General features: G+C 42.4%; 2 protein-coding genes across 2 annotated transcripts; one reads left to right on the forward strand and one right to left on the reverse strand.

Moving 5' to 3' along the window:
* Positions 1 to 306: 306 nt before the first annotated feature.
* On the forward strand, positions 307 to 13,295 carry LOC309439457 (uncharacterized protein). Its single transcript, XM_082052066.1, has 4 exons — positions 307 to 510; positions 6,514 to 6,563; positions 8,644 to 8,678; positions 12,101 to 13,295. The coding sequence occupies exons 1-4, from the start codon at positions 485 to 487 to the stop codon at positions 12,296 to 12,298; spliced, it is 309 nt and encodes a 102-aa protein (XP_081908192.1). The 5' UTR covers positions 307 to 484; the 3' UTR covers positions 12,299 to 13,295.
* Positions 13,296 to 14,592: 1,297 nt separating this feature from the next.
* On the reverse strand, positions 14,593 to 26,654 carry LOC309441691 (TPA-induced transmembrane protein). The gene is made up of 7 exons (XM_082056630.1): positions 26,386 to 26,654; positions 24,932 to 25,150; positions 21,884 to 22,007; positions 21,194 to 21,327; positions 20,301 to 20,371; positions 16,880 to 17,079; positions 14,593 to 15,852 (listed from the first exon to the last, which is right to left on the reverse strand). Coding segments are annotated over exons 2-7 (699 nt in total). The 5' UTR covers positions 25,100 to 25,150; positions 26,386 to 26,654; the 3' UTR covers positions 14,593 to 15,850.
* Between the last annotated feature and the right edge of the window lie 1,075 nt (positions 26,655 to 27,729).

A 27,729-nucleotide genomic window follows, 5' to 3' on the forward strand; every position in this document is an offset into this window, starting at 1 on the left:
TGTGCTTCGTTGGTGTTTGAACAGTTTGTTTTTTACCATTCAGTTTGTCACACCACTTCTCAGAAAAGCAAGAGGTCTAAGCATGTGGTTTCCTCTTGCTGAGAGCACCCCAAGTCGCTGTTTCAGTCAGGGGATCCTAGAGGGAGTCCATGCTGCAACCCACTAGCATCTTTGTGGAGGTCACCAGCATAGCACACCCTTGCAGGCCCCAGTGCCTCAGGAAGCCACGTCACTCTTCCATCCCTCCTCTCTTTCTCTCCCACCCCCACTCGTCCGTGGTTGTCTGCTGTGGTAGCTTTTTTTTGTTGGTTTTTTTTTAGATGCACAATATCTGAGTGCTGCACATGCTTACGGTGTGAGAGATAGTAAGCCTGTTTGGTCACTGAGTTTCGATCTGTAACATAGCCAGTGCAGAAAACAATTCAGCCAGCGGGGAAGCCACACCAAAATTGGCTGCCCAAGGGTGCAGAGATCCAGTGGAAGCATGGGAAACTGCCTACCAAAAATAAGGTAGGTTCAATATCATTTTATATTTAATTACTAAACAAGAGGGCTGAGTGATTTGATTAAATATAGGATCAAATTATACCTACAGTGAGTCAGCCTTAAGGGACCATGTAAGACACGATGAGGAGCCTCTTGATTAAACAAAGGTTAGTTAGCAAGCAAATTAAGAAGAACAATGTCATTCTTAGTATGTCAAAGAGTATTGCCTCAAGGTGTTTTTTAGGGAGATGACTTCATCCCTAGGCTCTCAGCACTGAGGGTTTGCTGAAGGGAGGAAGGGTGTTACAGAGGAGGAGCACAAGGAACAGAATACTTGTCATCTGCTCCAGGTTTCCAGGAAGGAAAACTGCACCTAAAGTTTCATCTTGCCGACTTTGTCTGTTGCATTTTGTCTCATAAGGGCAATCTTTTATATACATTGTATGTAAATAGATTAAATTATATTGAAATGGTATACATATGTATACTGTAGTTATGTACAACAGTGGGTAGGAACAGATTGTCTCCTATGGAGCTGTGAAGACAGAGGAGGATGCACAGCAGGAGTCACCTAGGACAGGCAGGTTGCCTTCTTGCACCATCCGTGCTGGAGATGCTCAGTGCAGGGACCACAAGCACTGTTGGGCACTGGCCCAGGTGCCATGCTGCTATGGCCAACAAGCTGCCATCGCTGCCCTCCCTGCAGTGAGGGTTTCCAGCAGGATTCAACCACTTTTCAGCACAACATTCTTTAATATCACCCATGGAAAGGGGGGAAATTGTACTAAAAATATCCTTTTTACCTGGAAATAGTAAAGCGCTTAGATACTTCTGAGTTTATTCCATCCAAACAGGGCATACAGGGAAACTTTGGCTCTTGAAGCAGCACATTACAAAGCAGAGATACAAAGTCACACCGGCGGAAATTTTTGAATAATAATAATGACACACACACACACCAAAACTGGTTGGCTCAAGGAAAGACTTCTTTCATTAAAGTGAACAGAGGGAGGTTTGTTCTGGGAAAGAAGCAGCTCACATGTTATCTTAGAGCAACCTGAGATTTTCAAGGAGAGAGCCTGACTCCATGTGCCTAAATATGATGAGGTGGGGGAAGATGAGAGGCAGATCCCAGACACAAGCAGGTGAGAGCCAGCATCACAGCTGGTGATGCTGCACAGGGTGACCAGGGCTGGCCCATCTGGGGGATGCCACACCATGGTGCCATAGCTTCGTGTGACTCTCTCACCCTCCAGCCTTGCTGTGTCACGGTATACAGCTGGGTTTGCCTGGCCTGGCTATCCATAGCCATAGGAAAAGACACCTAGAAAAGGCAACACCACTTCAGAGTGGCAGATGTTGGATGCTATCCCACCCAGGCATCCAGCCCTTCTGGCCATTGCTTTGCCAGGTGTTTGTGTCACAGCCTTATGTCTGCTAAATACTGTCCTAGCTCTCAGTCTGTGCCTTTGTACATCCAAGGAACAGTCATCAGGGCTCTCCTGTAAGACCTCTCCTAGTAGAAACATCAAAAAAACCACTGTGTGGACAGATTATTTCCTTGAAGGTGCACAGAGAGGAAAATCCCCTCTCTTTCCCATTGCCTTCTTGGTAAATCAAAGAAAAAGTAATCAGCTTCTGAGAACTGCACCCTGACTGCTTACTTGGTCTTAAGAAGCTCAGATGAAGTGTTTGTCAAAAATAAATGTTCTGTTTATTTCCAAAGAGAGTGCAACCCTCACCTCTCTGCAGGTCTGTGGCAGGAGGTCTAAGGCATGACCACTTTACCTGGCTGTGAGGGAAAAAACAAAAGTCCCCAAAGCATGGAACCATTCTTCTCAGAAGCAGTTTCAGTTGAGGCCAACAAAATCCATGTGAAGCTGGTTGGTCCTCACCTGTGGCAGCACGAAGCAGCACTGAGCTCACACACCTGTCAGATCCCAGCCCCATGCTCTTGGTTCCCAAGCTTGCTGAATCCCCAGTGCTTTAGGTGCCTGTGTCACACTTACAAATGGCACTTGTGCTGCTTTTGAAAATGTTACTGACTGCTTTTTAGGAGCAGGAAGCAGGGCACCATAAGCAACGTTTTTATAAAACAGGTTTTTCCTGCTAGCTGTTGACAGGGATATCACACATCGGAGGAGAGGGGAGGAAAGTCCACTGCCATAAATGGTGGTACTGGCACAGTGCTCTGTGGCAGCCTGTGCTCAGGCAGCTCCCAACCTTCAAAAGCTCTTTTGTAACAAACTACTGCCAGGAGAAGTATCACAGGGAGATCATTAAGTAGCTGCCCTTGCAGGACAGAAAGCAACTGCAACTCATCTTGCTTCATCTCCCGTCAATTAGCAAAGCCAGCTCACCGTGAAATTTGTGTAGCACATCACTCCTCAGTCATAGCTGCCTGATTGCTGATAAAGCTGGGTCTTTCTGAAAAATCAGACCTTGCAGAAGTTCAGAGAGATGGAGAAATGACAGAGCTTTTTTTTTTTCTTTAGAAAACTGTCATTCCTGTACAGTGACACAGCATTCTGGCAAAGCTCCGGCGCTGCCGACGTCCACCCCCAGCCACCACTGCACAGGGGCTGAGGGTCAGCTAGGAAGGGCTCCTCTCCTCCACAGCATAAGGCAGGGTCACAATCAGGCTAAATGAAAAGCTCATGAAAGTTTGTGCATATTTCATAGCAGTCACCCCATCCATGCTCACCCGATCCTGTGCTCCTGAAGGCACTCAGTACTGCTGTGAGATCAAATTCATAATGATTTTGCTAAGGTCCCCCAAAATGCCTCTGTTTCTTATCTGGCACACAATGCGTATACCCACCTCCAAAAATCCTCCCCAAAGCATTTTGCTCTGCATTCTTAACTTATATTGTTGCAAACCCAAATTCCTAAGGAATGAGGCTCATGCAGTCACACCATCCAGCTGCCAGAATCTCTCCTGAGTAGCTTTAATCAGATCTGGAAAAAAACAAAGTAGATGGATACCTGTGGATGGGGGAGTGACTAACTACAAGGCTCGGGAATACCAGCAGCCAGGTGGAGGAAATAACCCAAAATTACGTGTCCATTTAGGTCATCAGCTCAAAGTGAATCAGCCCATGAGTAGGTGAGGACCAGCTGTGGCTAGTGGGGTCCCAGAGGGAGAAGACACAGGGGCAATTATTGGGGTAGCAGGACTGACAACACATTGAAATGAGGGGGTATTGAGCTTTCTTAGTCAAGCAGCTAGCCACAGAACAAAGATATCATTTTTTGTCTTCGTCAGATGAGATTTTTGTTTTGTTTTGTTTTTTAGGGTTTGGCAGTTTAGTGTTAGAGGTGGTTGGTTTAAGGAGCCAGGTACCAGCAAAACTATTTCTGGACCAGTAACCTCTTATTGAGGGAGAACAAGTTAGATGGAGACAACAGCTGCAGCAGCTACCCACTGAAGTCCTAGCTCCTGAAGACTGGTGCTGTCATGTCCCACAGCAGGTCAGAAGAGAACTGTATTTCTGAAAACAGGCAAGGCTGCCATCACTCCTTATGAAGGTGGCTCAGTGGATGTGTGCATGACCATATCAGCAGCATCTCACTACCTCTGCCCAGGAAGTCCCTTCTGGGGACAGAAGGGGCATCCACCACCTTGTCTGTTGGCACTTTGGCAAATGGGTTTGAAGTAAAATCAGACTGAAGGTAACTGTAGCTTCAGGTGAGCAAAGCAGACCTAACACAAATTCAAGCTCTTAAGAGCAGGTGGCTTGATATGGCAGCTGCTGGGAGAAAATGTCGCAACCTGAAGCTGAATGGTTTTGGACTCCATCATTTGTCCATATACCCTGTTGCCTCCTCTGTATTCAGTTTCTTGACCCTCTTCTCTTCTTCCTATATATCCCCAAGCCTACCACTTCATCTCTTCTATCTGGAGAGCTTTTAGTGACACTTCTTTATTTGGCTTGACCACTTCCCAAGCATGACAGCCTCTGAAATCTGTACAACAGCTCGTATTGCTGTTCTGCAAACAGCAAAGTGAAACTATGGAAACAAAGAAAGTTAATTCTGTTGCTGTTTTTTTTATTTTAATAGTTGAGTCACTTTTCTCTTCTTTTGAAACTGTTGGCCAGAACTATTTCCCAGCATTTTCACTGATAAAGCTGTACCTATAATTGCCTCAAAAAAACCACACAACACAAAAAGAGCCAACACCTCCAAAACCCCTCCAACAATATGCAAGTGAGGCTTTCCTGCTATAACTGCTGGGAACCTGCCTCAAAGGAGCCAGCATGTCTGTAGTATGGATGCAGATGCTAAAAAAACGTTTTCGATTCTCAGGCCATGTAACGTATTTCCCATAGGATTACACATTATTGACTAAATAAGACTTTATCTAAGGGTTGTACAGCAGTTTACAGTTCTAACTTGCTACAGAAACATATACTATTTATCTTATGACAGTTCAAGAGAAGAGCTATCCAAGCCCAACAAACTTTCCTCCCAAGTGAGAAAAATCAAAAGCCAACTGAACATAAACAAAAAAAATTGAATAAATAGATGATCAGAAAACAACAATACTTATAGCAAAATCATGACATCTGACAGTTATGATATACTTCTATTGTTAACTATGTGTATTATAAATACACATAAGATATATTCACATTGGCATCTCCAACTAAGCTAGAAGAGTTCATACTGAGTGTGGGCAAAATGACATATACAATTCAAAGAAAAACAGGTAGGCTACTTGGAATGAGTTAGGATTGGATTTCTCTTTATTCCCAGCTGTAATGAAAGCAATCTAAAATCTTTGGTAAACATGAAGTTGGGATGTTCACTAATATTTGCAAACATTCCTGTTACTCTCATAAAAACACCAGGGGCATATGCACAAATAAATTATTTCATGCTAATTGCCAAATTTGGGTAGTATATGAAATAACTAGGATCTAGGACCACATGTTTAGCAAGGAAAGTATCGACAGCAACAAAGAATAGTGACATTATCTACTTACCTCCAGTACTGGTAAAAAAAAATAGAACATGCAAATACGCAGTTAGACACTGACTCATAATGCATCTCCAGCAGCAAGTTGGGTTTATTTCTCAACTTCATATAACTTGGCAGCTTTACAGTACGTTAGTACATTTTATTATATATGTATATCTAACATATAAATATCATTACCACATTGTACAATGTATGTAAATTACTCCACAAGCATTTTACAAGCACAAAATTGTAAGCTATAAGCAACAGTGCACACGTCAGCAAGCCTAGCTCATATTATCAAAAAGCTTGGTAACGGAGCAGTCTGGCCATAACTTAGAGGATCTTAAATTTGCCAAACAATTTTAGTATTTAAACCTGGAAGTATAGCTTTCTGCCCGAAACAACAAAGTTTATTTTTAGATGTGTCAGGAGCTGGCCTGTCCGCTAGCCTTGCACTCACCTTTGGGTTTGCAGTTTGTGTTATACAATCACAGTGTTTACCTTTCTTTTGATTTTCATGGAGACAGACAGGTACATAGACTGATTTGAATAATTTGGGGAGGAATGGGGCTGTTTTCTTTCATATCGTTTCACAATATTTACTGCTCACTCACCCATTTGGAGGTATTTAATACAGACAAGCCCAGAAAGGTTGATTGCTCCTCAAAACCACGAATTTTGCTGAGCTGCTGCCAGGCTGCCGCAGGGGGAAAAAGGCTGTACTTCACAGGAATGGCTAAATGCCACAATGCCTGCTGTCTGCTGCCTGCTTGTCCCTGCCATCTCTCCGTTGGGTGGGACCTGTGATTTGTGTCTCTCTTCCCCTGGGGCAGCCCCTGCTCCTGAAGCTGCTGGGCAGGGCTGGGTGCCTGCCTGGGGCTGCCTCCTGTGTACCGACAGGGGAAAGGCTGAGAAGGCAGAGAAGCTGTGTGAAGTAGCTTGCCCAAATAAGTGGTGGTGGAGCTTCCTTATGTGATCATAGGTGCCCAGAGTTTGGTGGTGGGGAGTGAGGGCCAACCAGCACCAGACCTAATCTGCCCACCCGTTTCTCCATACGCTAGGTGGAAAGTACGTGTTCCCACCAGAAGAAAAAGGTACTCCCACAAGGAAAGTAAGTAAAGATGCTTCTTGAGCACCCTGGGGGTGGTGTAGCATGGCATGGGTTGGGGGTGTGGGAGAGCCCTTCACCAGCACACAGCATTGCTAAGGAGGCAGCTGGTGTCTACAGGCACAGCCATGGGCAGCAGCCATAACAAGGCATTTTGCATCCCAGCTGGTGGGAACCTCCTTACATCTGCCCTCTTGCTGCTCCATTGAACTGGATTATTTGGGGCCTCTTGCTTTTTTTATTTCTGGAATAACACAACACAAGGAGGCAGCCATCCCCTCCAGCCTCCTGCACCACGTGTGCCTCAGCCACTGCTGTGCAGCTGCCTCCTGTGATGGTAAACTGAGCCTTGGTAAATCACAGCTGGACCCACAGACTTGAAAGCTTCCAAACTGTAGCAGGGGAGCACCCAGTTCACGGGATGCCTGTGCTAAAAACAAGCACCTGCATATTTTTTTCTCTCTCAGTTTTCTCTTCAGATGTGGTAGCCTGTAGTGAAGTGAGGAGCCTGGTGTCTGCTCCTGCAAAAGACCCAGCACAGTGGTGTGGTGACTGTGACAAAGCTCTATGTTACCTGGCAGAGAGAAGTGATGAAAGGACAAGAGGGTTCCATTCACAACACAGGACTAGCAAGAGCTTGCAAGTAAAACAGGGAATCCAAGGGAGGTCAAAGGAAAGCGACTACTGGGTTTGACTCCCAGCCGTGGCCACTTATTGGTTTTATCTGTGGGTGCCACCAGCCCTGCAGAGCACCTTCATGCCTGCATGACCAGCTGAGCAGACTTTTCTGGGGAAAATTCTGCATGAGGCTATTGGTTACAGCACCTGTGCAGGAGAAGGGACTTCCAGCTCAGCATGCCCCACATTTAGTCACATGCCAGACTCCGTTCCCCATATACAAGTACAGGTTGGGACTTTTTCTAAACACACGTGAGTATGAGGTATTCTGCTAATAAAATAGTCTCAGCATACTAAACATGCAAATGGGGAAGACTCACGTAGTAACCAGGATTGCGTGTGTTCACATGAATCACAAGGTCTTGGTTTCAATTCAGACTGCTATGTTTTCCATCAGTGAGTAAAGCCCTTCATGTAGGGATGGTATAATACTTTCACTTTTTACACAAAGTGTGGTATTTGCTTAAGGAGGAACAGCTTGTTTTAGTCATGTATATAGGTGATTTCATGTCAGTGTCAAGGCAGTACAGTCGTGTTTTAAAATACTGTTAAGTTCTCTAACTTGGCAGCTTTGACACAATATTGAAAGACTGACATCTTTCCTTCAGTCAGGTTGCGAAACAAGTATGCTTAAAACCCCCGTTATCTTAGGCAAAAGTGAAAGCTCAGCTCTGAAATTTTCCAGGAGTGACCACTAGCTCAATCAACGTCATAACAAGAACCAGCTAGGCAGCTAAAAATAAAGCTGTGAGAAAAGATGATGCAAACAACAAGCCCCTGCCCTTTAGATGCTTACAGGGCAGAGAGACAAATTTCCGGGAAAGCCCAAACCCACCCAACCCCAGTGCACAAACACCCAGTGCACACTGGGCATGTGACACATCATGCCTCTGCACCCTAACGCCAGCAATCCCAGTCAGAATTAAGGCTGCATTAGCCATAAAGCTGAAATAAAGTCAGAGACCAAGCAAACAAGAACAGCCATTTTTAAGAGACACACATAAAACTGATTTCAGTGAAGTTAAAAAAAAAAAAAAAGACAAAACCCACAGAAAAAAACCACAACCAAACCAACCAACCAAAACCGAAACAAACAAACAAAACAAAAAAAACAAACAAACAAAAACAAGGCTGCACATCTAGATTTTATCAAGGTTGATGAGCAGTGCTTCGTGACATGTGTGTATTAAACTAGAGAAAAGATAAATCTTCAAAAGCCATCAGATTTACTTAGCTCTCAGAGATTCAACCCTTTCCCCAATTAATGTCACACTAGCTCATGATTTTGAGCAGCTTGTGCTCATGCTGTAGCTAAGTCTTAGTAAATCCTGTGCTGTAAAAAATCTTTGTGTCCTGTTGCTGCACAAAAGAATGACAATCACATGATTTCTTCCTCTTTCTCCAGCACAGACCGACAGCGATCCACCAAGTACCATCAAGGTAAAATGAATGTAAAGTGAATGTTTTTGCTGCTCTCCAAAACATCCATGTGTCAAAAAGAGAGGTGTCCACCACATTCCCACAGGAGAGAGAAAACCTCATAATCTGGTTATTTGCTTGGGATGCAGAAAAACATCAGTTTAAGCCCAGTGTATCAAATAAATGTGTGTACACAAACTATGATACACAGCCCCACTCTTGGGCAGCCAGTGGCCAAACAGACCGCAGCACTCACCTGTCATTTCAGAGGCTGAGTGTAACACTGGCCCAAATGAGGCAGTTCAGGAGGCTGTATCTCATGATCGTGTCCAAGTTAAGCGCCCCCAGCCACTTGGCAATTTATGGCTCGGCGGGGGTCCTTCTCTCTCCTCCTCCCCTCAGCTTTCTGGTAGCCAGCATAACCTCTCTTACCTACAGTTTCATCAAAACTGTCATGTTTCCAGAAAAAGTTTCAGTTTCAGCATCACATCTTTTCATAGAGCCATTTAACTGGACTATTGCCAACAAGCTTTAGTAATAAAAGAAGTCTTAAGCTGAAAGACAAAGGGAGATTTAATACTTGGAGTCTTAAAAGGTTATGGCTAATCTTTCTATTGTAAAAGAAAATACTGGATGTCTCAGAGAAAGACCAAGTGTCTGTTGGAACAGATAAGGTTTCCCTTTCCACTTACTCTAGAAGGAAGAAGAAAAGTCTCAGAATATGCACTATCAGACTGACGATTTAGTTTCTTATAAACCAGAATGGGTCAAATGGTTGCACTGCAGGAGGGGACATGCAGGAAAGACTAGCATGGTCAACACAGTGCCCGGTTGATCTTACTTCCCTGCTTTGGGGTTAGATTCAGGAGCTCTGGCAATACACTCCAAGGTAATTTAAGAGGTTACTACATAACTTGGTATGTGCCCTGCTCCTCTACCCAAGCTCATTGTCCTGGAGGAAAGGGATGGCAGGGGTGAGGGAGCAGCCACTTCTCAACAGGTGCACTTCACTGTCTCCTGTACTCATTTGTGTTAATATACTGGGCTCCAAGAGGCAGCAGCTGAGTACCTGTGGTATGCACCTCTGCTTTGGTCATTTTAGCAGAGGGTGACTGAAGTTGCCTCGAGTCACCAATGGCAAACAATCACCAGAAGCCCTTTGTACCGCAGAACAAAGCGTTGCCATTTAGCAGCCCAACCTGCTGGGGTATTTTGTTTGTTTAGGTTTTGTTTTATTTTTTGTTTGTTTGTTTATTTTTCAAGATGACATCAGTAAAACAAAAGTTGGTGCTTGACAGATATGTGGGTGTTTAGCAGAAAATTTTGAAGAAAGTGGGCAAGATGACAGAAAAGGGTGTGATTAAATGAGCTCATCATTTGCACATGTGAGCATGGGGTGGACTGTGGGGGAAGATAAGGGGGTGGAACTGTAATGGGGAACCTGCCAAGTAGCTGTCTAGTTTTGAGAGTTTTTGGTCCCATGTAAAAGTCCCAGAGTGTGGTTTGAAGACAGGCCTGAAAGGGTTGTTAGTGCAATAGGAGAGACGTCCCTTCTGAGTATTCAACATGGCCTATGAATAATGAAAGAGTCAAATGACATCTCAAGAGTCTTCATGCTTGCTCCTCCTGCATTGTCGTCATGTGGGACAAATCACTCCACCTCTGCACTTCAGTCTCCCCACTGATAAGGGAAGGTCGATAGTAACAGCCTTTCACAACTCGTAGACTGGAAGGATTCTGGAAAATGTGGCTATGAGCAAGTCTTCGGTGGTTCTGTATGTTGAAAGGGACAAGAAATGCTCCAGGCTTCACTCAGTGGATTTGAAGCCAATGAAAATGAAGAGCCTACCTGTTCTCATTTCACAGGCTCATTAGGAGAAATACTGCTGCCCTCCCAATTCTCTGCAATAGTGACTAGGGGAGGAGAGAGCCACACCCCTGAAGATAGGTAGGGAATTCCTTTTCTTAAGCAAGTCCACCCTGATTGCTCTGGTCCTTAAATCTTCTGGAATTTCTGAATCTCAAAATTGTATAAAGCCTCAGATCAAAACTCAGGGATTATTTCCAGTGAAGTGTCTTCAAAATCAGGACAACTTTCACACCAAGCAGAATCTAAACAGACAAAATGATTTATATAAACTAGGAAAATCCTAGAACGATTTGGCAGAAATTAGGTTCTAACAACTATTTCTCACTTTTGGGTTTGAAAAATAAAAGAAAACCCTTTGAGTTTATTAACCCATGGAGCAGAGACCTCTGTTCCACTTACAGAGTATGAAAGGTAGCCACAAATGTCAGCGTGAACTTGGTGGCACCCACTTAAAATACTACTACTGCTACAGGCAATACAGGATGACACTATAAAACCCATACTTGTTGGCTTTATTATCCAGTAAGTTCAAATCAAGAGCATCAGGGCAAACAAATTTTTAACTTCTGAGTACTTGAGCAGTTGACATCATCCCTTTAGATTTAGTGAGTCATCCTGCCAGCTATTCAGATGCACAATCATCCACAACCCATTAGCAAACACCTTCAAGAGGCAAAAGGAGGGACAAGTCTAAACAGAGTTGGGAAGGCATTTTCCCACACAATCTTACCTCCTCCTTCATTAATGCCTCTTCCTTCTTCTCCCTCTGTATTCAGGGAGAGCATTAGACAAGGATGACCAGGGAGGGGGTTAGACATCGCTGCATCTCACATGAGGCCGGGTGCCTTCCAGGACAGGGTGTCTCCTGCATAGACACACATGCACATTTGGGGTCTGAGTCAACTCCCAGACCCTACGGTCTCTATGGCAGCTGACCATGACTCCCCTGGATCTCCCTTTATCCCCCTACTTTCCCATGCCTTTTGCTCTTCAAATCACCCTGATCCCTCACTTTAGTTCCCCCCATAATAGTAAGTCTTGTGTAAATCACAAATGTCCTCCCCTCACCTGCATCAATAATATGTCCCATACCTTTAGTAACATCCCCTTACACCCCATCTTAAGGTGGTCTGGAGAGCTGTTCCTGTTTGCTCATTGGGTAGATGTCACCCTGGGACCACCAGGATGATGGATCTCCTGGGACAGCTCTGGGGGGACCCAGGGCAGGGAATGATTTGGGTTCTCCCACCTGCCACTGTGCTCCCTCGTGTGTGTGGTGATGAGCTTTTTATTACCTAACCTACTGCTAAGTGCTATCAACCTCAGAACAAGAGTCAGGCCTTCACTCTCCACCCACACCAGGTGTGCACTTGTTGTTTGGTGCACCTGGTGTCCATCCATGGCCTGTACAGTAGGGAAATGACTCTGGATTTACAAGCTATTTTCAGTACCTCATGCATTGGTCAACACCACCGTATGAGCACACAGGCTATACCAGATTTCTTCACATTGCAAACTTATTCAGAGTATAATCACACTGAAGCTTCTCTCTCTCTTTCTCCCCCTCACTCAGGAACATATTGCCAAAAGAGATTCTATGAATTCCAGTGAACTGTGGTACTCAACTGTCAGCCATGGTGTAAAACATGAAGCCTCTGTGGTTAAGACAAACAACCAGACAGAATACGCACTTGTCAATGTGCCCAAGAGGAAGGAAAATATTGCCAGCACTGAAGAGCACAGTGAATACGATTATGTCCTGATAACCTAGAAAAGGATACTTTCTGCTCCTAAGGTACTCTTTTGTTTGAATGTTTAAGCCAGCAGTATGCGAACTTCCTCACCATCCTTCCTCTGCTGTCAGGTCTTCAAACACCTCGCTCATGTCACTGAGCTTACTCATTAGGACACATCTACCTGTCCATGAAAAGATGAACACAGAAAGAGACATGGACAGAGTATAGGACTTGACAGTTAAAGAGGAATCAGTAGCAACTGCCATTGTAAGACTTTCTCTGTAGAGCCTTAGGTGTTTCATTACTAGAAGCAACTGAGGCTGCACATTTTTCTGGATTTCTATGGTACTTTTTTTTTTTTTAAAAAAAGCGGTCTTACAGAACTACTGATAGAAATCTCAAAAATGCAATAAAAACACCCTTTGTTGTTGGGATTTTTGTTTCTTTGTTGTGGGGGGTAGTGTTTAATTTTTTTCAAATGAAAGCATAGACCCAGTGTTAGGTACACTTAATCTTTTCCAAAGTTTTCTGTCCTGCTTGATATATACCATTATACAATGTACAATTCTGACAAAAAACTTGTTTCTCAAATTGCTCCCCGCTTTAATGTAGTGCTACTTATATTAGACTGAAGTCTTAAGGAAATTTGAATTACATAAAAAAGCAACAAACTGCATGCAAAACAAAAATTGCGGACAGTTAGAAGTCTATGAAACCTGATGCTGCCCAGGCAGTAACTACACACCCCTCAGTAGAAGATTCTCAGGTGGTGTCTCCATGACAGAAAACTTCAAGCTCAATCCATCTGGAGTCTCAGGTTTGTCTCTCTGCAACGCCAGAAGATAACTTCCCTGTAGCCCATCACCCCTCTGTAAGCAGCATTCCTAGACATGCGCACAGGACTGAAACCAGTTATTCAACTGCTCAGCGGAGCTCATAAAGTGATTACGTGCCTGTGTTCTTGCTTGAGCATATTTTCTTCACTCCCTCCACTTTTGTAATAAAACAATTTGTAAGAAAATATTGAACAGTTTTCCTGATTTAAAATCTTCCTTTGCGTGTGATTGCTGGCTGCAGCCCTGGCGTTATAGCGTAGAACCTTTGCATTCCCACCTGCAGTTTCAGTGCCGGGTTCAGTCCCATGGGTGAGTGGTTCCACACAGCAGTGGACAGACACACTGCCAGCACAGTGCAGGCAGCACCTGCAGGTACCGCTGTGGTGAAGACATCTGCCCCAAATCTGTAACAGCTGCTGTGGATACACAGATGACTGTGTCCCATGGGATTTTGAAAGGCTGGTTGTACACTCCACAAGCTGAATTACCAGAACTGTCTTTTCCTTTTTAGCAGTGTCGCAGTCACTTCAGTCATTAAAGTATTACGCACAGTCCTTCTATTAAAATTAACATTAAGCATTCACACAAAATAGCTAACTTGATGAAATAATGTGTTTGCACACTGCTCTGTCTCTAATGGGTGACCATAATTAATTCACTTGGTTATTTCCTTTTACATGATCAATTTACCTCAAAGATATAAACCCAGAAACCACTTTTTTTGGTTATTTTTTGATATTTCCTTCAATGAGAATTCAAAGCTTGACTGGAGGTAGACTGTAAAGTCAGACATTTTCTGTTGAATATCACATCTTGCTACAACTCCACCTCCTTCTTTCCTGTTAATTGCTGGAGTAAAGGTACTGGGATAGATGATAATGGCTGGAAAAAAAAAAAAAAACGGAATGCTGGGATCCTTCTTTTTTTTTCTGTTGGGTCCTCAGGCACATAGCGGTATCACCATAAAGAACCATAATAATTGTATTATTTTTCAGTTTGTAGAAAGGGAATAAAGATAAAGAGGTGTTCAAGGGCTGGTTCATTCATCTTAGCAAGAGCAACAACATCAAACAGCATCTCAAAGGCAAATTATTTATTTGCTGCTGGTATCTTCATAATTTGCTGCTTTTGGGACAAACCATACAAATCATTAATTTTGTCCTTCCCCAGGGTAAGAATGAGAAGGAATATAACTTCTAGTTGTATGCTGCACATAATATTGCATCAAAAGAAATTATGGTTCTTACAGCCAATCTTACAAATCAAAAATCACAAATGTGAGAGCCATGTGAATGACAAATTTGGTCCAGGCTGTTTCCCAAGCTCAGTTAAAACTCAAGCAACAACAAATAGGGGTTTGAGTGTACAGCTCTGTGAGGCAGACACTTCATACACCTCTCAGGATTTAGAATTTTAATGGTTATTTTCCAACTCAAACAGCTGAAAGACTGGAGCTGCTGAAGAATGAAAACAATCACTCTAAGACTAAAAAAAAATAATTTAATGCATAGTAAAATTGTCAGATTACTCTTTAAATAAACCAGTAATATTAGAAAAAGAGAAACAGTTTCTAATAAGATATTTTTCACATTACAAAAGGTTTCTTAAAATAAACTTGTCTATCCAACAATATTAACGTTTACACTGGATATAAACAAATGACAAGAAGCTACACTTCACTAACGTGGTAGTGAATCTGTTCTGTTCCACATAGAGTTAATAGTTAGTTTTTAATTTTCATGTTATAGCCAGTTACTAGTTATAACTCATATGCCACGTTGGCCCACTTGGTCTGTTTAAGCACCTTTCTCTTGGTATTGGTCCATCTCATCTGATCTCTTGTCAACAAGAACAACTATTTTCTGCCTTATTAAGGCAAATATCTCGCATCTGTTCATTTTTATCCCCACCGCTTGGACAGGGACTACAATTAAGGGTATAGACTGGTTTCTCTTTGAATTACAAATATCAGTCAAATGGTTGTCTATTCACTAGTAACAGTAGCTAGTTATTAAAGCACACAACTAATCTGACCCTTGAAAAAATCCTGTGGCATTCAGATGCATTTAGTAAACAAAACATGTTTCTTCCCAATATTTTTTCCTTTGTTTCTCTTTACATTATCCACGTATCTCAGAAGACTGCAGGATGAGCAACGGAATCATGAGAACTGAAGGTCACTTAAGAAGCTAGCATAAAGGTCTTACACATAATTCAAGAAAATTGAGAGGATATATAAGTTTTCAGGCTGTTTTATGAGGAAAGAACAATGGGGAATCATGGCATATGAAGTTAGCAGAGGAAGAAGTAACACACATAAGCATGGGTGGAAGCGAGCATTAAGAACGAAGCTGTGCAGATAATTTTGGATAAGCCAAGAAAATAAAGGAGCCATGTGCAAGACTGCTTTTAAAGTTCATGCAAGGAGTCCAGAGTTAGTCATAAGGCAAGACAAAGCAGAGGTTTCAAAGTCAACAGAGCGTGCATCAGACAAGACACATGATTTTCACAGAAGTGAAATGGGTTATTGAGATATTAGGACAAAAATGAAGAAGGAGGTAGAGGTGTTATAGGAGTATAACACTGTTATAAATATACCACATTTTCCATTTACAATAATGACAGACAATATTTACAGGACATCTTTAGAACTGTTTCTACCTAATGAATAGTCCCCTACGCTGGGATTACTAATAGGAGAAACCCATCTCTTCTAGGTGGAGATGAAGATGAGGAGTCTTTTCATCATTTCTCTGAAAGTTAAAACAATGTATTATTAACATTAAAATTACAGTTCAGTTAGATATTTCAGCATATTCTTTCCTGACACATTTACTCTGCATTTTCTATGAACCCCGTCAATATCTAAGGAAAAAAATTACACTGAGAATTGGAACTCATGACTTGTTGCTGCCTTGATATGAGTACCAAAAAAATCAATATGCGTTAATTGCACACCTTACTGGTTTACCCAGTATGGTGATGTGTTAGCCTAGAATTATTCTGAAAGCACAGAGGTGTGGCTCAGTAAGTTGAACTGGGGGGAAGCAGCTCCATGTGTTGTTCTCAGTAAAGCTGCAAGGCTTATAGAACTTTTATACTGACAAAGAACTTCTATACAAGACGAATCTAATTGCATTAGAATCACTACCTTGTCACTGGTAGTCATTGGAATCACTACCTAGAAAATCTGGAAGAATGAATGTTTAGCTCATTTAGAAGATGTCTCCTATGCATAATAAATTTAAAAAAAAATACTCTGAAAAGACAAAAATCAGGAGGCTTTTTCATTCTTGACTGAAAAGAAAAAATCAGGAATTCAGTCTCAAATTATTTACCCTGTTGTACTTGGATTAAAATTTGTTTTATAAGCACTCAAATATAAATATAAAATAAGGAGAAACATTTTAAATTATTTGGCTCCCCATTATGGTACATATATATATATATATATGTATACATATATATATATATATATGTGAGGAGATCTTCTTTGTAGGCATAAAATGCAAGAGGAGATCTGAAAAGTTTAGTTGAAGTCTGCAGCTAACCAGTTTCATTACTATTCACTTTTCTCATCAGAGGACTAGTGAACCCTAGGTTATAAGCTAAGCATAGCAAGACTTTCCTGAAAACCAAATATTTTACAATTTTCTTAATACTGTTGTGCAAAATATAATTACTAACAAATCTCAACATCTTTCCAGAAAGATTTCACTCCTTCAAGTACATATGTCTGCTCTTTGTAAAGAAACAGTCCCTCTAATGTACAGCACTTACATGCTAACGTGAGAGAAGTCAGGTCAATCTTTAATTTGTTACATTCAGATGTCCCAGGATTAAAAGTATCATCTTCATCATAAATACTTTGAAGTAAAACATTCCTTATAAAATCTGGGTTCATTGTATTTTCCATAAACCCCTCCGTTGATGGTGGTACAGAAAACTCTAGCTGATAAAATACAGTAGAGCTTTCATTACTGAAAAACAAAGTCAAGTATGAATGCCTTCAAGTCCCCACTGGATCTTTTCTTTTTTGACTGACTTTTCATACCAATGTTGACATAGATTTTTTTAAAAACTCATTCTAAAGAAAAGCATTATAAAAGAAAACTGCCAAAGATTCCAGTTTCCTCCTCCCCCTCCCTTCTCAGAGCAGCTCTTGACATTAACAGGAACTGGGTGCATACCTGAAGCCAACCTGAGATGCGTTTACAATGCAAAAATGGTAACGGGACACGTGTCCTAATGAGGTAAGCTTTGCTGCACTCATGCTTCACAAGTACATAACGATAAGAGGTGTTGCAATACCTCATGCATAGGTAAGCTAAGAACCTGCAGAAATATTTGTTCTCCTGCTAGCAGTACCTGGGGCCACCCAGCTGTGCTCCTAGCTCCTCAGCTCTGGAGTGAATTAGGCAAACCACCAAGGTGGAGTCCATTTCTGGAGATTTCATTGCTTGTGGTCTACCAAAGCCACTGACTACAATTCAACAGTTACATTTTATACTCACAGAATTTAAAAGGAAGTAGTTGGATGGGAGAAAAGAAGAGGACATAGAGAGAGACAAAGAGGCAGAGAGGGAGACACACACACAAAGAGGCAGAGAGGGAGAGATCAGCTAGTCAATATGTATGCAGAATTACAGCTTTGTATTTGATGATCTAAATCATAATTTCTGCCTGTAAGGCTAAGGAGCTACAGCTCCCTCATTGAAAAGAGCCAGCACGCCCAAGGCTGGCAGTGCAGAGGAGCACATTCCCCAGAGTACTCTCAGGACTGCCCCTTGTCACAGCCCCAGGGGGCTCTTCCTCTGTCCTTGCTCTCTCAAGGGCCTTGGGACTTTGCAAAACTACTTCCCTTGATTTTCTCCCATCTTTCCAATCCCATTTGTAAGAGTGCTTTTCCTGAAGTCCTTGGGGAAGCTTCCTGATTGCCTTCCCTGGTGCCTCTGCTATCTCTCCATGGCACGACTATGCTGCAACTGATTTCTTGCCCCACTTTTCCCTCTGCTTCTCAGCCTCCCTCCTGTTGTAAATCTGTGGTACCTCCATAGACTGAAACTTTATAGTCTCAAACACAGCCTCACCTCCATCCCTAGGAAACTGATGGAACAACGTATCCTTGGTGCCATCTCAAGGCATATCAAGGATAAGAGGGTCATTAGGGGCAGTCAGCGTGGCTTCGCCAAAGGGAAGTCGTGCTTGACCAAACTCATAGCCTTCTATGAAGACATAACAACATGGATGGATGATGGCAGAGCAGTGGACGTGGTCTACCTTGACTTCAGTAAAGCATTTGACACAGTCTCCCACAGCACCCTCACAGCTAAACAGAGGGAGTGTGGTCTGGACGATCAGGTAGTGATGTGGACTGCAAACTGGCTGAAGAAAAGAAGCCAGAGAGTTGTGGTCAATGGGGCGGAGTCCGGTTGGAGGCCTGTGTCTAGTGGAGTGTCTCAAGGGTCAGTACTGGGGCCAGTATTATTCAATGTATTCATCAACGACTTGAACGATGGAATAGAGTGCACTGTCAGCAAGTTTGCTGATAGCACCAAGTTGGGAGGAGTGGCTGACACAGCAGAAGGCTGTGCCACCATCCAGCGAGACCTGGACAGGCTGGAGAATTGGGCAGGGAAAAATGTAATGAAACTCATAATAAGGGCAAGTGTAGAGTCTTGCATCTGTGCAGGAACAAACCCAGGTTCCAGTATAAGTTGGGGAACAACCTCTTGGAGAGCAGTGTAGGAGAAATGGACCTGGGGGTCCTGGTGGACAGCAATGTGACCATGAGCCAGCACTGTGCCCTTGTGGCCAAGAAGGCCAATGACATCCTGGGGTGTATTAGAAGGGGGGTGATTAGTAGGTCGAGAGAGGTTCTCCTTCCCCTCTACTCTGCCCTGGTGAGACCACATCTGGAATATTGTGTCCAGTTCTGGGCCCCTCAGTTCAAGAAGGACAGGGAACTGCTGGAGAGAGTCCAGTGCAGGGCAACAAAGATGATTAAGGGAGTGGAGCATCTGCCTTATGAGGAAAGGCTGAGTGAGCTGGGTCTCATTAGCTTGGAGAAGAGGAGACTGAGGGCTGACCTCATTAATGTTTATAAATATATAAAGGGTGAGTGTCACAAGGATGGAGCCAGGCTCTTCCCGGTGACAGCCAATGGTAAGACAAGGGGCGATGGGTTCAAACAGGAACACAAGAGGTTCCACTTAAATATGAGGAGAAACTTCTTCACGGTGAGGGTGACAGAACGCTGGAACAGGCTATCCAGGGGGGTTGTGGAGTCTCCTTCCCTGGAGACATTCAAAACCCACCTGGACATATTCCTGTGTAACCTCATCTAGGTGTTCCTGCTCTGGTAGGGGGATTGGACTAGATGATCTTTTGAGGTCCCTTCCAATCCCTGACATGCTGTGATTCTGTGAAACACAGCAGACTCCTTAGCCTTTCTCCAGTGCCAGTTTCTGCTGGGACTAAGATCCTCCCTCTATTCCAGCTTGAAGGTTTCCATTGTCTCTGCAAGGCAGGCCTGGATACTTTTCCTCTTCTTCCTACCACTGCTACTCCTCTGGTTCCACCTGCCTTTTGTGGCTGAACTTCTCCTTCATGTGTTAGCATCTCCCACCCAGGCTAGAGTGGCCTCTCCTCTGCCTTTCACTCCTGTTGCACCAGTCTCTCCAATATGCTGTTGCTTTGAGATTTGCTCCCTTTGTCTAAAATAAAGTAAGGGGAAAAGTGGTCCAAACAAACCAGTGATGCAATATTGTTGTTTTGGCTCTTGCAACTTGTAAGTCCCCATCACCTTTAGCTCTATTGGTAACAAAATAGTTCTCTCCTCCCCATGAACCCTGTTCTATTTATTCAAGGCTATTTAAGCGATGCCAATCTCAAGTGGTTCCAGTAGCTCATTTTCCTTTTAATAAATATCCTTAAATGTGTTTGTTAAGGGCTGCACTTCTAACCAAAGACAGAGGTGATACTTAACAGCAACAAAATGTTACTGTCATTATATATTATTAGCAGCACTTGCCATTTACACTAGAGGATGCTTTAACTGGTCTTCACTACATATATATATGTCACTCTCCCCTAAACAACCTTTTTCTTGCAGATTTAAATGTTGCACATATATACATAGGCATGTGTATGTCTCATCAAAAGCCTGGAATTTTCAGACAATTTTGGTGAAATTACTTACCTGAAATAAACTACCGGAGGTGACCTAAAGTAGCGTCCCAGAGCTGGAGATGAACTGTAGACATCTATTAACTTGGAGAGAAAGAAGAAAAGAAAAAAATATTTCTTCCATTCATTCTCTCTTTTCCCCATATGAATGTACAGCAAATCATTCTTACAAGGTATTTTAAGGGGCATAAACACAGGTGCTGAATTTCAAATATCAGCAAATATCTGTCCTGGAAAGGGTACACAATCCTTTTAATCTTGACAGACAAGTTAATCTGTGCATTTGAGTGACTACTATATTACCTTAACACAATGGAGGCATTCAGGGTGAACTAAAAGTATGCGCTCAAGTTGCCATGGGCAATTTATGTTGTTTGGCTTGGGTTTTTACTAGTACCAAAACATCTTACTTGGTAGAGGGAAGAGTCTCTCTCCTGAGACCTGCTTTCCACAAGAAGTCTAAATCAGCAGTGCTGTGCCTGCTGAGCTTATTTCAGCCAGAACTCAGAGCCATGATAGCTCAATGGAAACAGCAGCTATAAACCCAAGCTGTCATCACGCACTTACAGAAGAATGCGACACACAGGATTTTTAACCCACATTTGGTTTAGGTGATTTTCACAGGTCCCTCCTAACCTAAATTATTCTACTAAAATGGTGAAGACTATCTCCAAACCATTACTCAAATTTAGGAAAAAAAAATCAAGTGGTTTGTTTTTTTTTTTTAAATTATTTTTTCTAGATCTGGATTTAAAATTACACTAGAAAAAGTACAACTTAGAATTTTTTGTAGATTTGCAAATGATGAAGTTGCTACAAAGAGAAACACAAACTTCTTAAAAGAGAAAACACGGAATCTATGTTGCAAGCAGAGTCAGCTTTGCCAAGAACCACATCAACACATACCCTCTTAGTAATGTTTTCAGAGAAATGATGTGGGAGACCACACATTAACTTAAAAGTTCCCGAAAAATTGCGATAATTTCCACTATTTAGTAGTGCATCAGGATCCCAGTAGTCATCCTCATCTGTGTAAACATCTAATATTCAAAAGGAGATAGAAAAAAGTAAGAAAAAGTTCCAGTTAGCAGAAATATTGGAAAAAAATCCTCCCTGCTTTCTCCAGGGTGGCTTTCTCACACATTTCCTAGGTAAGGGCTGACTGGGAGTAACAGAAAGACAGTGCAAGTCATCTGAAGAAAAGTCACAGCACAGGGAGGTCAATCACCTGCCCCCATTAGCGAAAGTCAGCTGCTTTGGGCCGGACAGGCACTGACATCACACCAGGGGACGAAAGTGACCCCCTGCACTTGTTGCAATATTCCAGGCATAACTTCCATCCTCATCCCTGACTCTGTTCTTGTCATGTTTTCTCGCTTAGCTACAAACTGGAATTGCCATCTGATCAGGATACAAGTTGCTGCCTGCTAAAATAGAAGCATTCACATCCACTACTCAAAACTCCTACCTCTGTAGCCAACATTGCAGTCCCTTCAGAAGTTTACAGGAATTTAAAGGATACTACTTTTCAGTTTCTGTTGTTAGATTGTACATATTGTACATTTTTAGAGGACAAACTAAGAGTGAGATACTTACTAGAATAAAGAATTAGGCTGATGAGAATGACCAGGAAGAATACTAGAAAAATTGTAGTTATAACCATCCATAGCTTACACTTCCAGAAAACTATATTACCGCATGATTTCCAGTGATCTGTCTCCTAGTTACAAAAGGAAAGGACATGTTGATTAATGAAATAAGGCAGGAAATAACATTTAAGGATATCTCTACTATTACATTTAGAAACAAAAAACTCTACATACGTAGGAGAGACTCATTGGTAAGCAATGCCTTATGTGTGGGGTTCCTGCCCTTAAGTACTGGTGCAGGTGGGAACAGGGACCTCCAGAAGGCAAAGGACATTCACAGTTAGGTTATTACATGAAAGATAGATGTATCATTCCCCATTTGTGCAGAAGTTCTAACTCCTGAGTTGCCCATAAAGCTAAGGCACTAGAAAGGTGCTTTCACGTTCTTCCAAAGTTTTTTTCAACTACATAGATTTGATTCACTTGTTTCACAAGCTGTCCTTTTAACGTTTGCCATCTCTCCCAACCAAAAAAGTTGTCTGTGGAGGAATTTCCAGAATGATTCACCTCTGTGACATTGATCATACCAGTCTTCATAGCTCTTGGATGCCAGCACACAAAACAAGTGGACTGCTATTCACCAGATACTATAGAACACTATAAAATAATTGAGACTTTTACAGCTGACTCCCTTTTCCTCCAAAAGATTGGAAACTTGAAGGCTATTGAGTACATTTCAAATAAAGTTTACTACAAATCTCACCTGTTCTAGGAGATCACAAGGAAATTCTCTTCAAAGAAATTGTCCGTGTGCACATACATATAAGAGAGAAAGGACAATACCTGGCTTTCACTTAATTTTAATAAGATTTAAGACCATGGCAGAAGTCTGATTTATTAGTTAAAGTACTAATATTTAAAAAAAAAAAAAAAAAAAAAAAAGCTTAGGTGACATAGCAAAACAAATAAAAAAACCTCCAGCTCTTTTGTTCCACAGCCAGAAGACTGAAGGAAGGGCATGAATTCATAAGAAAGTAGACCAGGCTGCCTTTGTAATTCCTCCTCATCCACTGTAAACTCCATGTCCTTTTTGACATCAGTACCGGGAGAGGAAAAGCACAAGCTGCAGGTTGTCTGTGCCACACACGTGCATGTTGGCAGGAAGCAGCTGCCAGCTGGAGGCACTGACCCAGGTCACCTTCCTTTACTTTTTGAACTTTCTAAGAACACAGCATGGTAGAAACCTTTCACTGATTTTAACTGACACCCACCAGCTGGCTTAAAGCTTCTTTGGGGATGGCAGATGAACAGGGGGAGAACACAGACACCCACAGAAAGATCTAACAAGAGTCATTTCTCCAGGAGTGGGGGCAGAGAAAGTGGTCTCTGCAGACACCCCTGCATGCAGAACTTTGTTTTGGTGGAGAATGAAGGGCAAAGGCTGAATACAGTTTTGCTTACAACATGCTTTCAGGTGTCATTGTGTTTACACACATATATATTTATTTGATTTTTAAAATGTATTAGAAGAATGAAGCTTCAGTTTAATACTTGACACTAGAATATTGGTTTGTATCTGAAAAGAAGAAGAAGAAAAATACGCAACAGTGACTACTGCGTAGAGTACAGCTATGAAATCAGACATAATAATGTCAGTTGAGACCGGCAGTTATCAAGCCCAAGTTTCAGTTGAGCCCCATATTTAGACCATCACAAAAGCATAATTCATAATCACACGCAGCAAACTGTCGTGATCTCAAGCAAACATTCAGCTCTCCGGCTATCCTCTACCAGCTGGGCCAACACCCTCTGAACATTGCCCATATACATCGCAACACTGCTGGGAGGAAGCAGTGGCAGAGAAAACCTCTCCCTGGGATTTCTGGTTAACCTGCCACCTGAGCAGCATGCAGGGCATGAGAATTTTCCAGCACTCCGTATAGGATAGGAAGCCAGTTGCCAGAATCAGCAGAAACAGAGCCCAGATGAAAATCCAGTTCCGGGAAGAGGAAGGCTAAACAGAAACTTAAGGGTAAAGTTTCTCAAGACAGCCAAGAGGCTCGAGCTCACCCCTGCCTCTCCTCTACCCTCCCCCTGTTCCTCTTTGAACCTTGCTAGAATTTGTCTGACCCTGGAGCAAGCTGACTCAGTTTAGCAGAACAGAGGTAATATAGCAGAGAAAATGCTTTTTTTGCCCGTCCAGTGGTATGAATCAGCCCGGAGAGATGATCAGTGCCGCTGGCACAAGGAAGCCGCTGCTGTTGCTCAGCCGGGAGCAGGAAGGGAGGGGTGACATGACTAATGCAGCCCCACACTCAGGAGGGCTCAGCCATCCTTACCGAAAAGTGGGAAACTTCTTAGCTCTGTCACAGATATTCCCTCTGCTCTTGTTTAAATAATGAAAATCACTGTACAAGTCACCTGTGAGTACATATTAACCCTCTGCCAGTGTTAGTCTGTTCCATGGCTTTAAGCTAAACACTGGGAGCTACAAACCTCAGGACTCACATGCTGTTCTTAACGGAGGCTTTGGGGCACTCTGTTCATACAAATTTCTAATTGTTAGCAGCTGCAAATTGCTCAAGGATAAAAAGAGAGAGAATCCAGCATGGTCTGTTGCAGGACATTCTATTCTTGTTTTGGCAATGCTGTTTTCTGATTAATTTGTTCTGAAAGAAAGCCCATTTTTTATATGGGTTTCAACTTTTCTCCTTTCTAGTTTTCAGCCCAGTCCAAATGACAGTACATGAAAAGATAAAGCAAAACTCAGACTACCAATTACAACTTCATTTCCTAAGTTAAAGTTCACAAACAGCCAAGCACAAAAGATATAAAGCCTAAAATCCAACTCCAATATTAGAACACTTCATTTTGCAGAAGAAAAGAAATATGTTTAAAAGCTTTTCAGCCGTTACTTTCACATGAATAACCTTTCCCTCTCCCTCAAACAACAAATTAAACCACCCCTACAAGAAGTTCCTGCAAAGTGTAATTTCCCTTGTTGTGTGGTATTTTCCCCAACAGCAAGCATCAAATGAGCAAGTGAAATTCCTACCTTTCTTATTGGAGTATTTAGAGGCTTGCCATGATCTGCCTCACTTTCCTCCACATTATCTTCTTGTAATTCAATAGTTTCATGCTCCTGACCAGAGTTTTGCCTTTTCATAGCTTCTGTCTCTGCGTGAGGACCTCTGTCTCTGAAGCAGGCACGGAGGCAACTCATTTCCTTCTGGTTTCAGCTGCACTTATGGTCAGTAGCAGTTCTGGTGTGAGGCTGGAGACAGTAACAGGGAGAGTCAGGATAGTTTTCACAGCAGTGATCTCAAAACACTGACAAACGAGGGGAATTCCTTGGAAGGACAAATAGAGTTCTCTGCGCTAACTACAGAGAAACAGGAGGTGGAGGAAATATCGATTTGCCTTGTCGCCAGAACTACAGCCTTCAGCTGTGCAACACTAGGTTTTCCAGTTTGTCTGCCTTCCCGTACCTGCCCTTGACAAGCAGGTGACTAAACCTTGAGCAATGTTGTCACTAGCTGAGGTGATTTTGAAAGGAACCGGATTGCTTTCCCTGCTGCTGCCAGCCAAAACAGTAAAATCCTATTGCAGTTATTTATGCTGCTCAACAAACAGATGTGGTTCTGAACATCACAGACTGAGTAAAGAGCTTGTAGTTCACTTAGGCTGTGAAGGGAACTTATAGCATCTATCATCTCTTCTATTTTTAGTCTCACTGTATAGTCAATAAAGAAATAAGCACTACTGACCTTTGTAGTGTGAATTTTCCTCTCTCTAGCTGTTATTGAGCCTAAAATCACATGTGATGCTAAGGAACCATTTATGTCTATTCATCTACTATCCAACCTAAACCTGAGAAGCTGCTTCCATGTAAAAAAAAAAATAAAAAAGGCAAATTGAAGAAAAGATGGTCTTTAATTTCAGCCTGTGCTCTACAGGGTGTGCTTTTATGAAGCAAATCACAGTGTGAGTTGAGATCTGGTCTGCACTAGCTTCCCACAGGAACTCTCCCATGCTGTTTAGAGTCACTCATAACAACTTACTACGGCCAGTGGTTGATTCCTCCCACTACCTCTCCAGCATCCTTCATCCTACCTTCTCTCATTTCTCCTGTTTTGACTCCATCCTCCCCACAGAGCATCTCTCTCCCCTCTGGATCAAAAGGGCTGGGCAGGCAGCTGGTCTCTGCACTATTGCTCACTCTCTTGTCCCGACACAGAGAGGATCATGCATTAAGAGAAACAAAGCCTCTTTCTCCAGCTTCCTCCCCCTCTGGCTGAGTATCTACTCAGAGCACTGCTCCTTCTTTTCCCTGCCAAATGCTGAGGATGCTTTCCCCTCCCAGATTTTCTCCTTGTGCAACTCATCTGGCTGGCTCATCCTGGGGGTTCAGATTCCTGATGTCATGTCACAGTCATCCAGGCAAAGGCACTGCATAAAGCTGAGCACATGGTTTCATTTGACAAATGAAAAGAAGTACAAACTGCATACCTGATGTTTTGGTTCTGGAGAATCCTTAAAACTCCGAAGGACTGAGGATGAAGCTGAGGAGTCATCAAGATCAAAACTTGTGTCTAGATCCACAAGATTTCACCTGGGACATGTTTACTAGAAAAGCCTTTACCTGATAAGTCTCAGTACTCCTGGTGGACATGAGCTTCATTTATTTTATTTCCATTCACAGTAAAAGACCTTACCTTCTACTGAGTTACCTGAAACCAAACAGTTTTTCTAAGTCAAATGAGTTAATGATTATGGATCTCACCCTACAAAAGCCAAAGTCCTTTTATTTACATCTGTGACGGAGCTCCCTACAAGGACTTGAGTTTCTGTCACGTGGGTGATCTAACTTCCACACTTGGTGCCTTTCAGGCATGTGAGGTAACTGCCACTTCTGACGTATGGAGCTAAGAAACTTTTGAAAAAAATGGGAAGTTGAGAACTGATCTGCACTTTCTGGCTTAGGCTCTTATCTAAAACAGAACATCAGGAAAACTGTTTTCTTCTGTAGTGAAGACATCTCTAGTTTCAATATACAGGAAAAAAAACAAAAAACAAAAAAACTAAACAACAACCAAAAACCACAAAACGAAAAAACAAACAAACAAACAAACTTGTGACCTTAAAAGTGTGCTTATTAAAACAGGCAAATCAGGCTCAGCTTTATAAAAAAGGAAACTCCAAGGTACAAATGTAGCTCTGATTGCACCTGAGGATTAGAGTTTCAGGGGCACAATCAAATCAATAAAACACAGCCACTTGCATTTTTTGCATGTGTTTATTAAAAAGGAAGATGTGAATGACTGACTAGCCATTAAAGATATTCAACCCTCTAAAACATGGGATTTGACTATAGCTTATACAGTAAGTTTGACACAAGCATCGGGGAGAGTGAGTGGGGTGGGGGAGACTGAGGTGGGGGAAAGTGAGGTGGGGGAAAGTGGGCAGGGAATACCCAACACTAATGCAAGGAAAGAAGGAAAAAAATGAAAGAGAAGCCATATCAGTGTTAGATGCAGGAATCTCACTGTAGGCAGATTACAGTGCTAACTCATTCCAGTGTTTTCCCTACACGCTGCCAAGGTGGGTCTAAAACACCATCAAGGATCACATATTTATTTACTGTAGAATGAAAGTGTGCTGTGTAGACAGCAATGACTGGTATTATTATTTTTTTTTTTTTTTACTACTTTAAAGTAGTAAAAAATGGTCTTAAAACCACTGAGACAAATCTTTTATTAAACTGAATACCAACATTCTAAGTCCCATAAACAGTGTTAGAAACCTCAAATCAGCTAGATTTGCTCTGTTGGTTCATCAGAAAATTGTAATTAT

This window comes from Streptopelia decaocto, assembly GCF_964273445.1.
Source record: "Streptopelia decaocto genome assembly, chromosome: 1".
Taxonomy (NCBI): domain Eukaryota; kingdom Metazoa; phylum Chordata; class Aves; order Columbiformes; family Columbidae; genus Streptopelia; species Streptopelia decaocto.

Coding starts and splice junctions, on each gene's coding strand:
- LOC309441691 (XM_082056630.1), bottom strand. CDS start 25,099: ATGAGTTGCCTCCGTGCCTGCTTCAGAGACAGAGGTCCTCACGCAGAG. Junction 20,372..21,193: donor CTGAAAACATTACTAAGAGG/GTATGTGTTGAT, acceptor TTTCTCTCCAAG/TTAATAGATGTCTACAGTTC. Junction 17,080..20,300: donor CCTCCGGTAGTTTATTTCAG/GTAAGTAATTTC, acceptor TTTGTTTTTCAG/TAATGAAAGCTCTACTGTAT.
- LOC309439457 (XM_082052066.1), top strand. CDS start 485: ATGGGAAACTGCCTACCAAAAATAAG. Junction 511..6,513: donor AACTGCCTACCAAAAATAAG/GTAGGTTCAATA, acceptor TCCATACGCTAG/GTGGAAAGTACGTGTTCCCA. Junction 8,679..12,100: donor ATCCACCAAGTACCATCAAG/GTAAAATGAATG, acceptor CCCCTCACTCAG/GAACATATTGCCAAAAGAGA.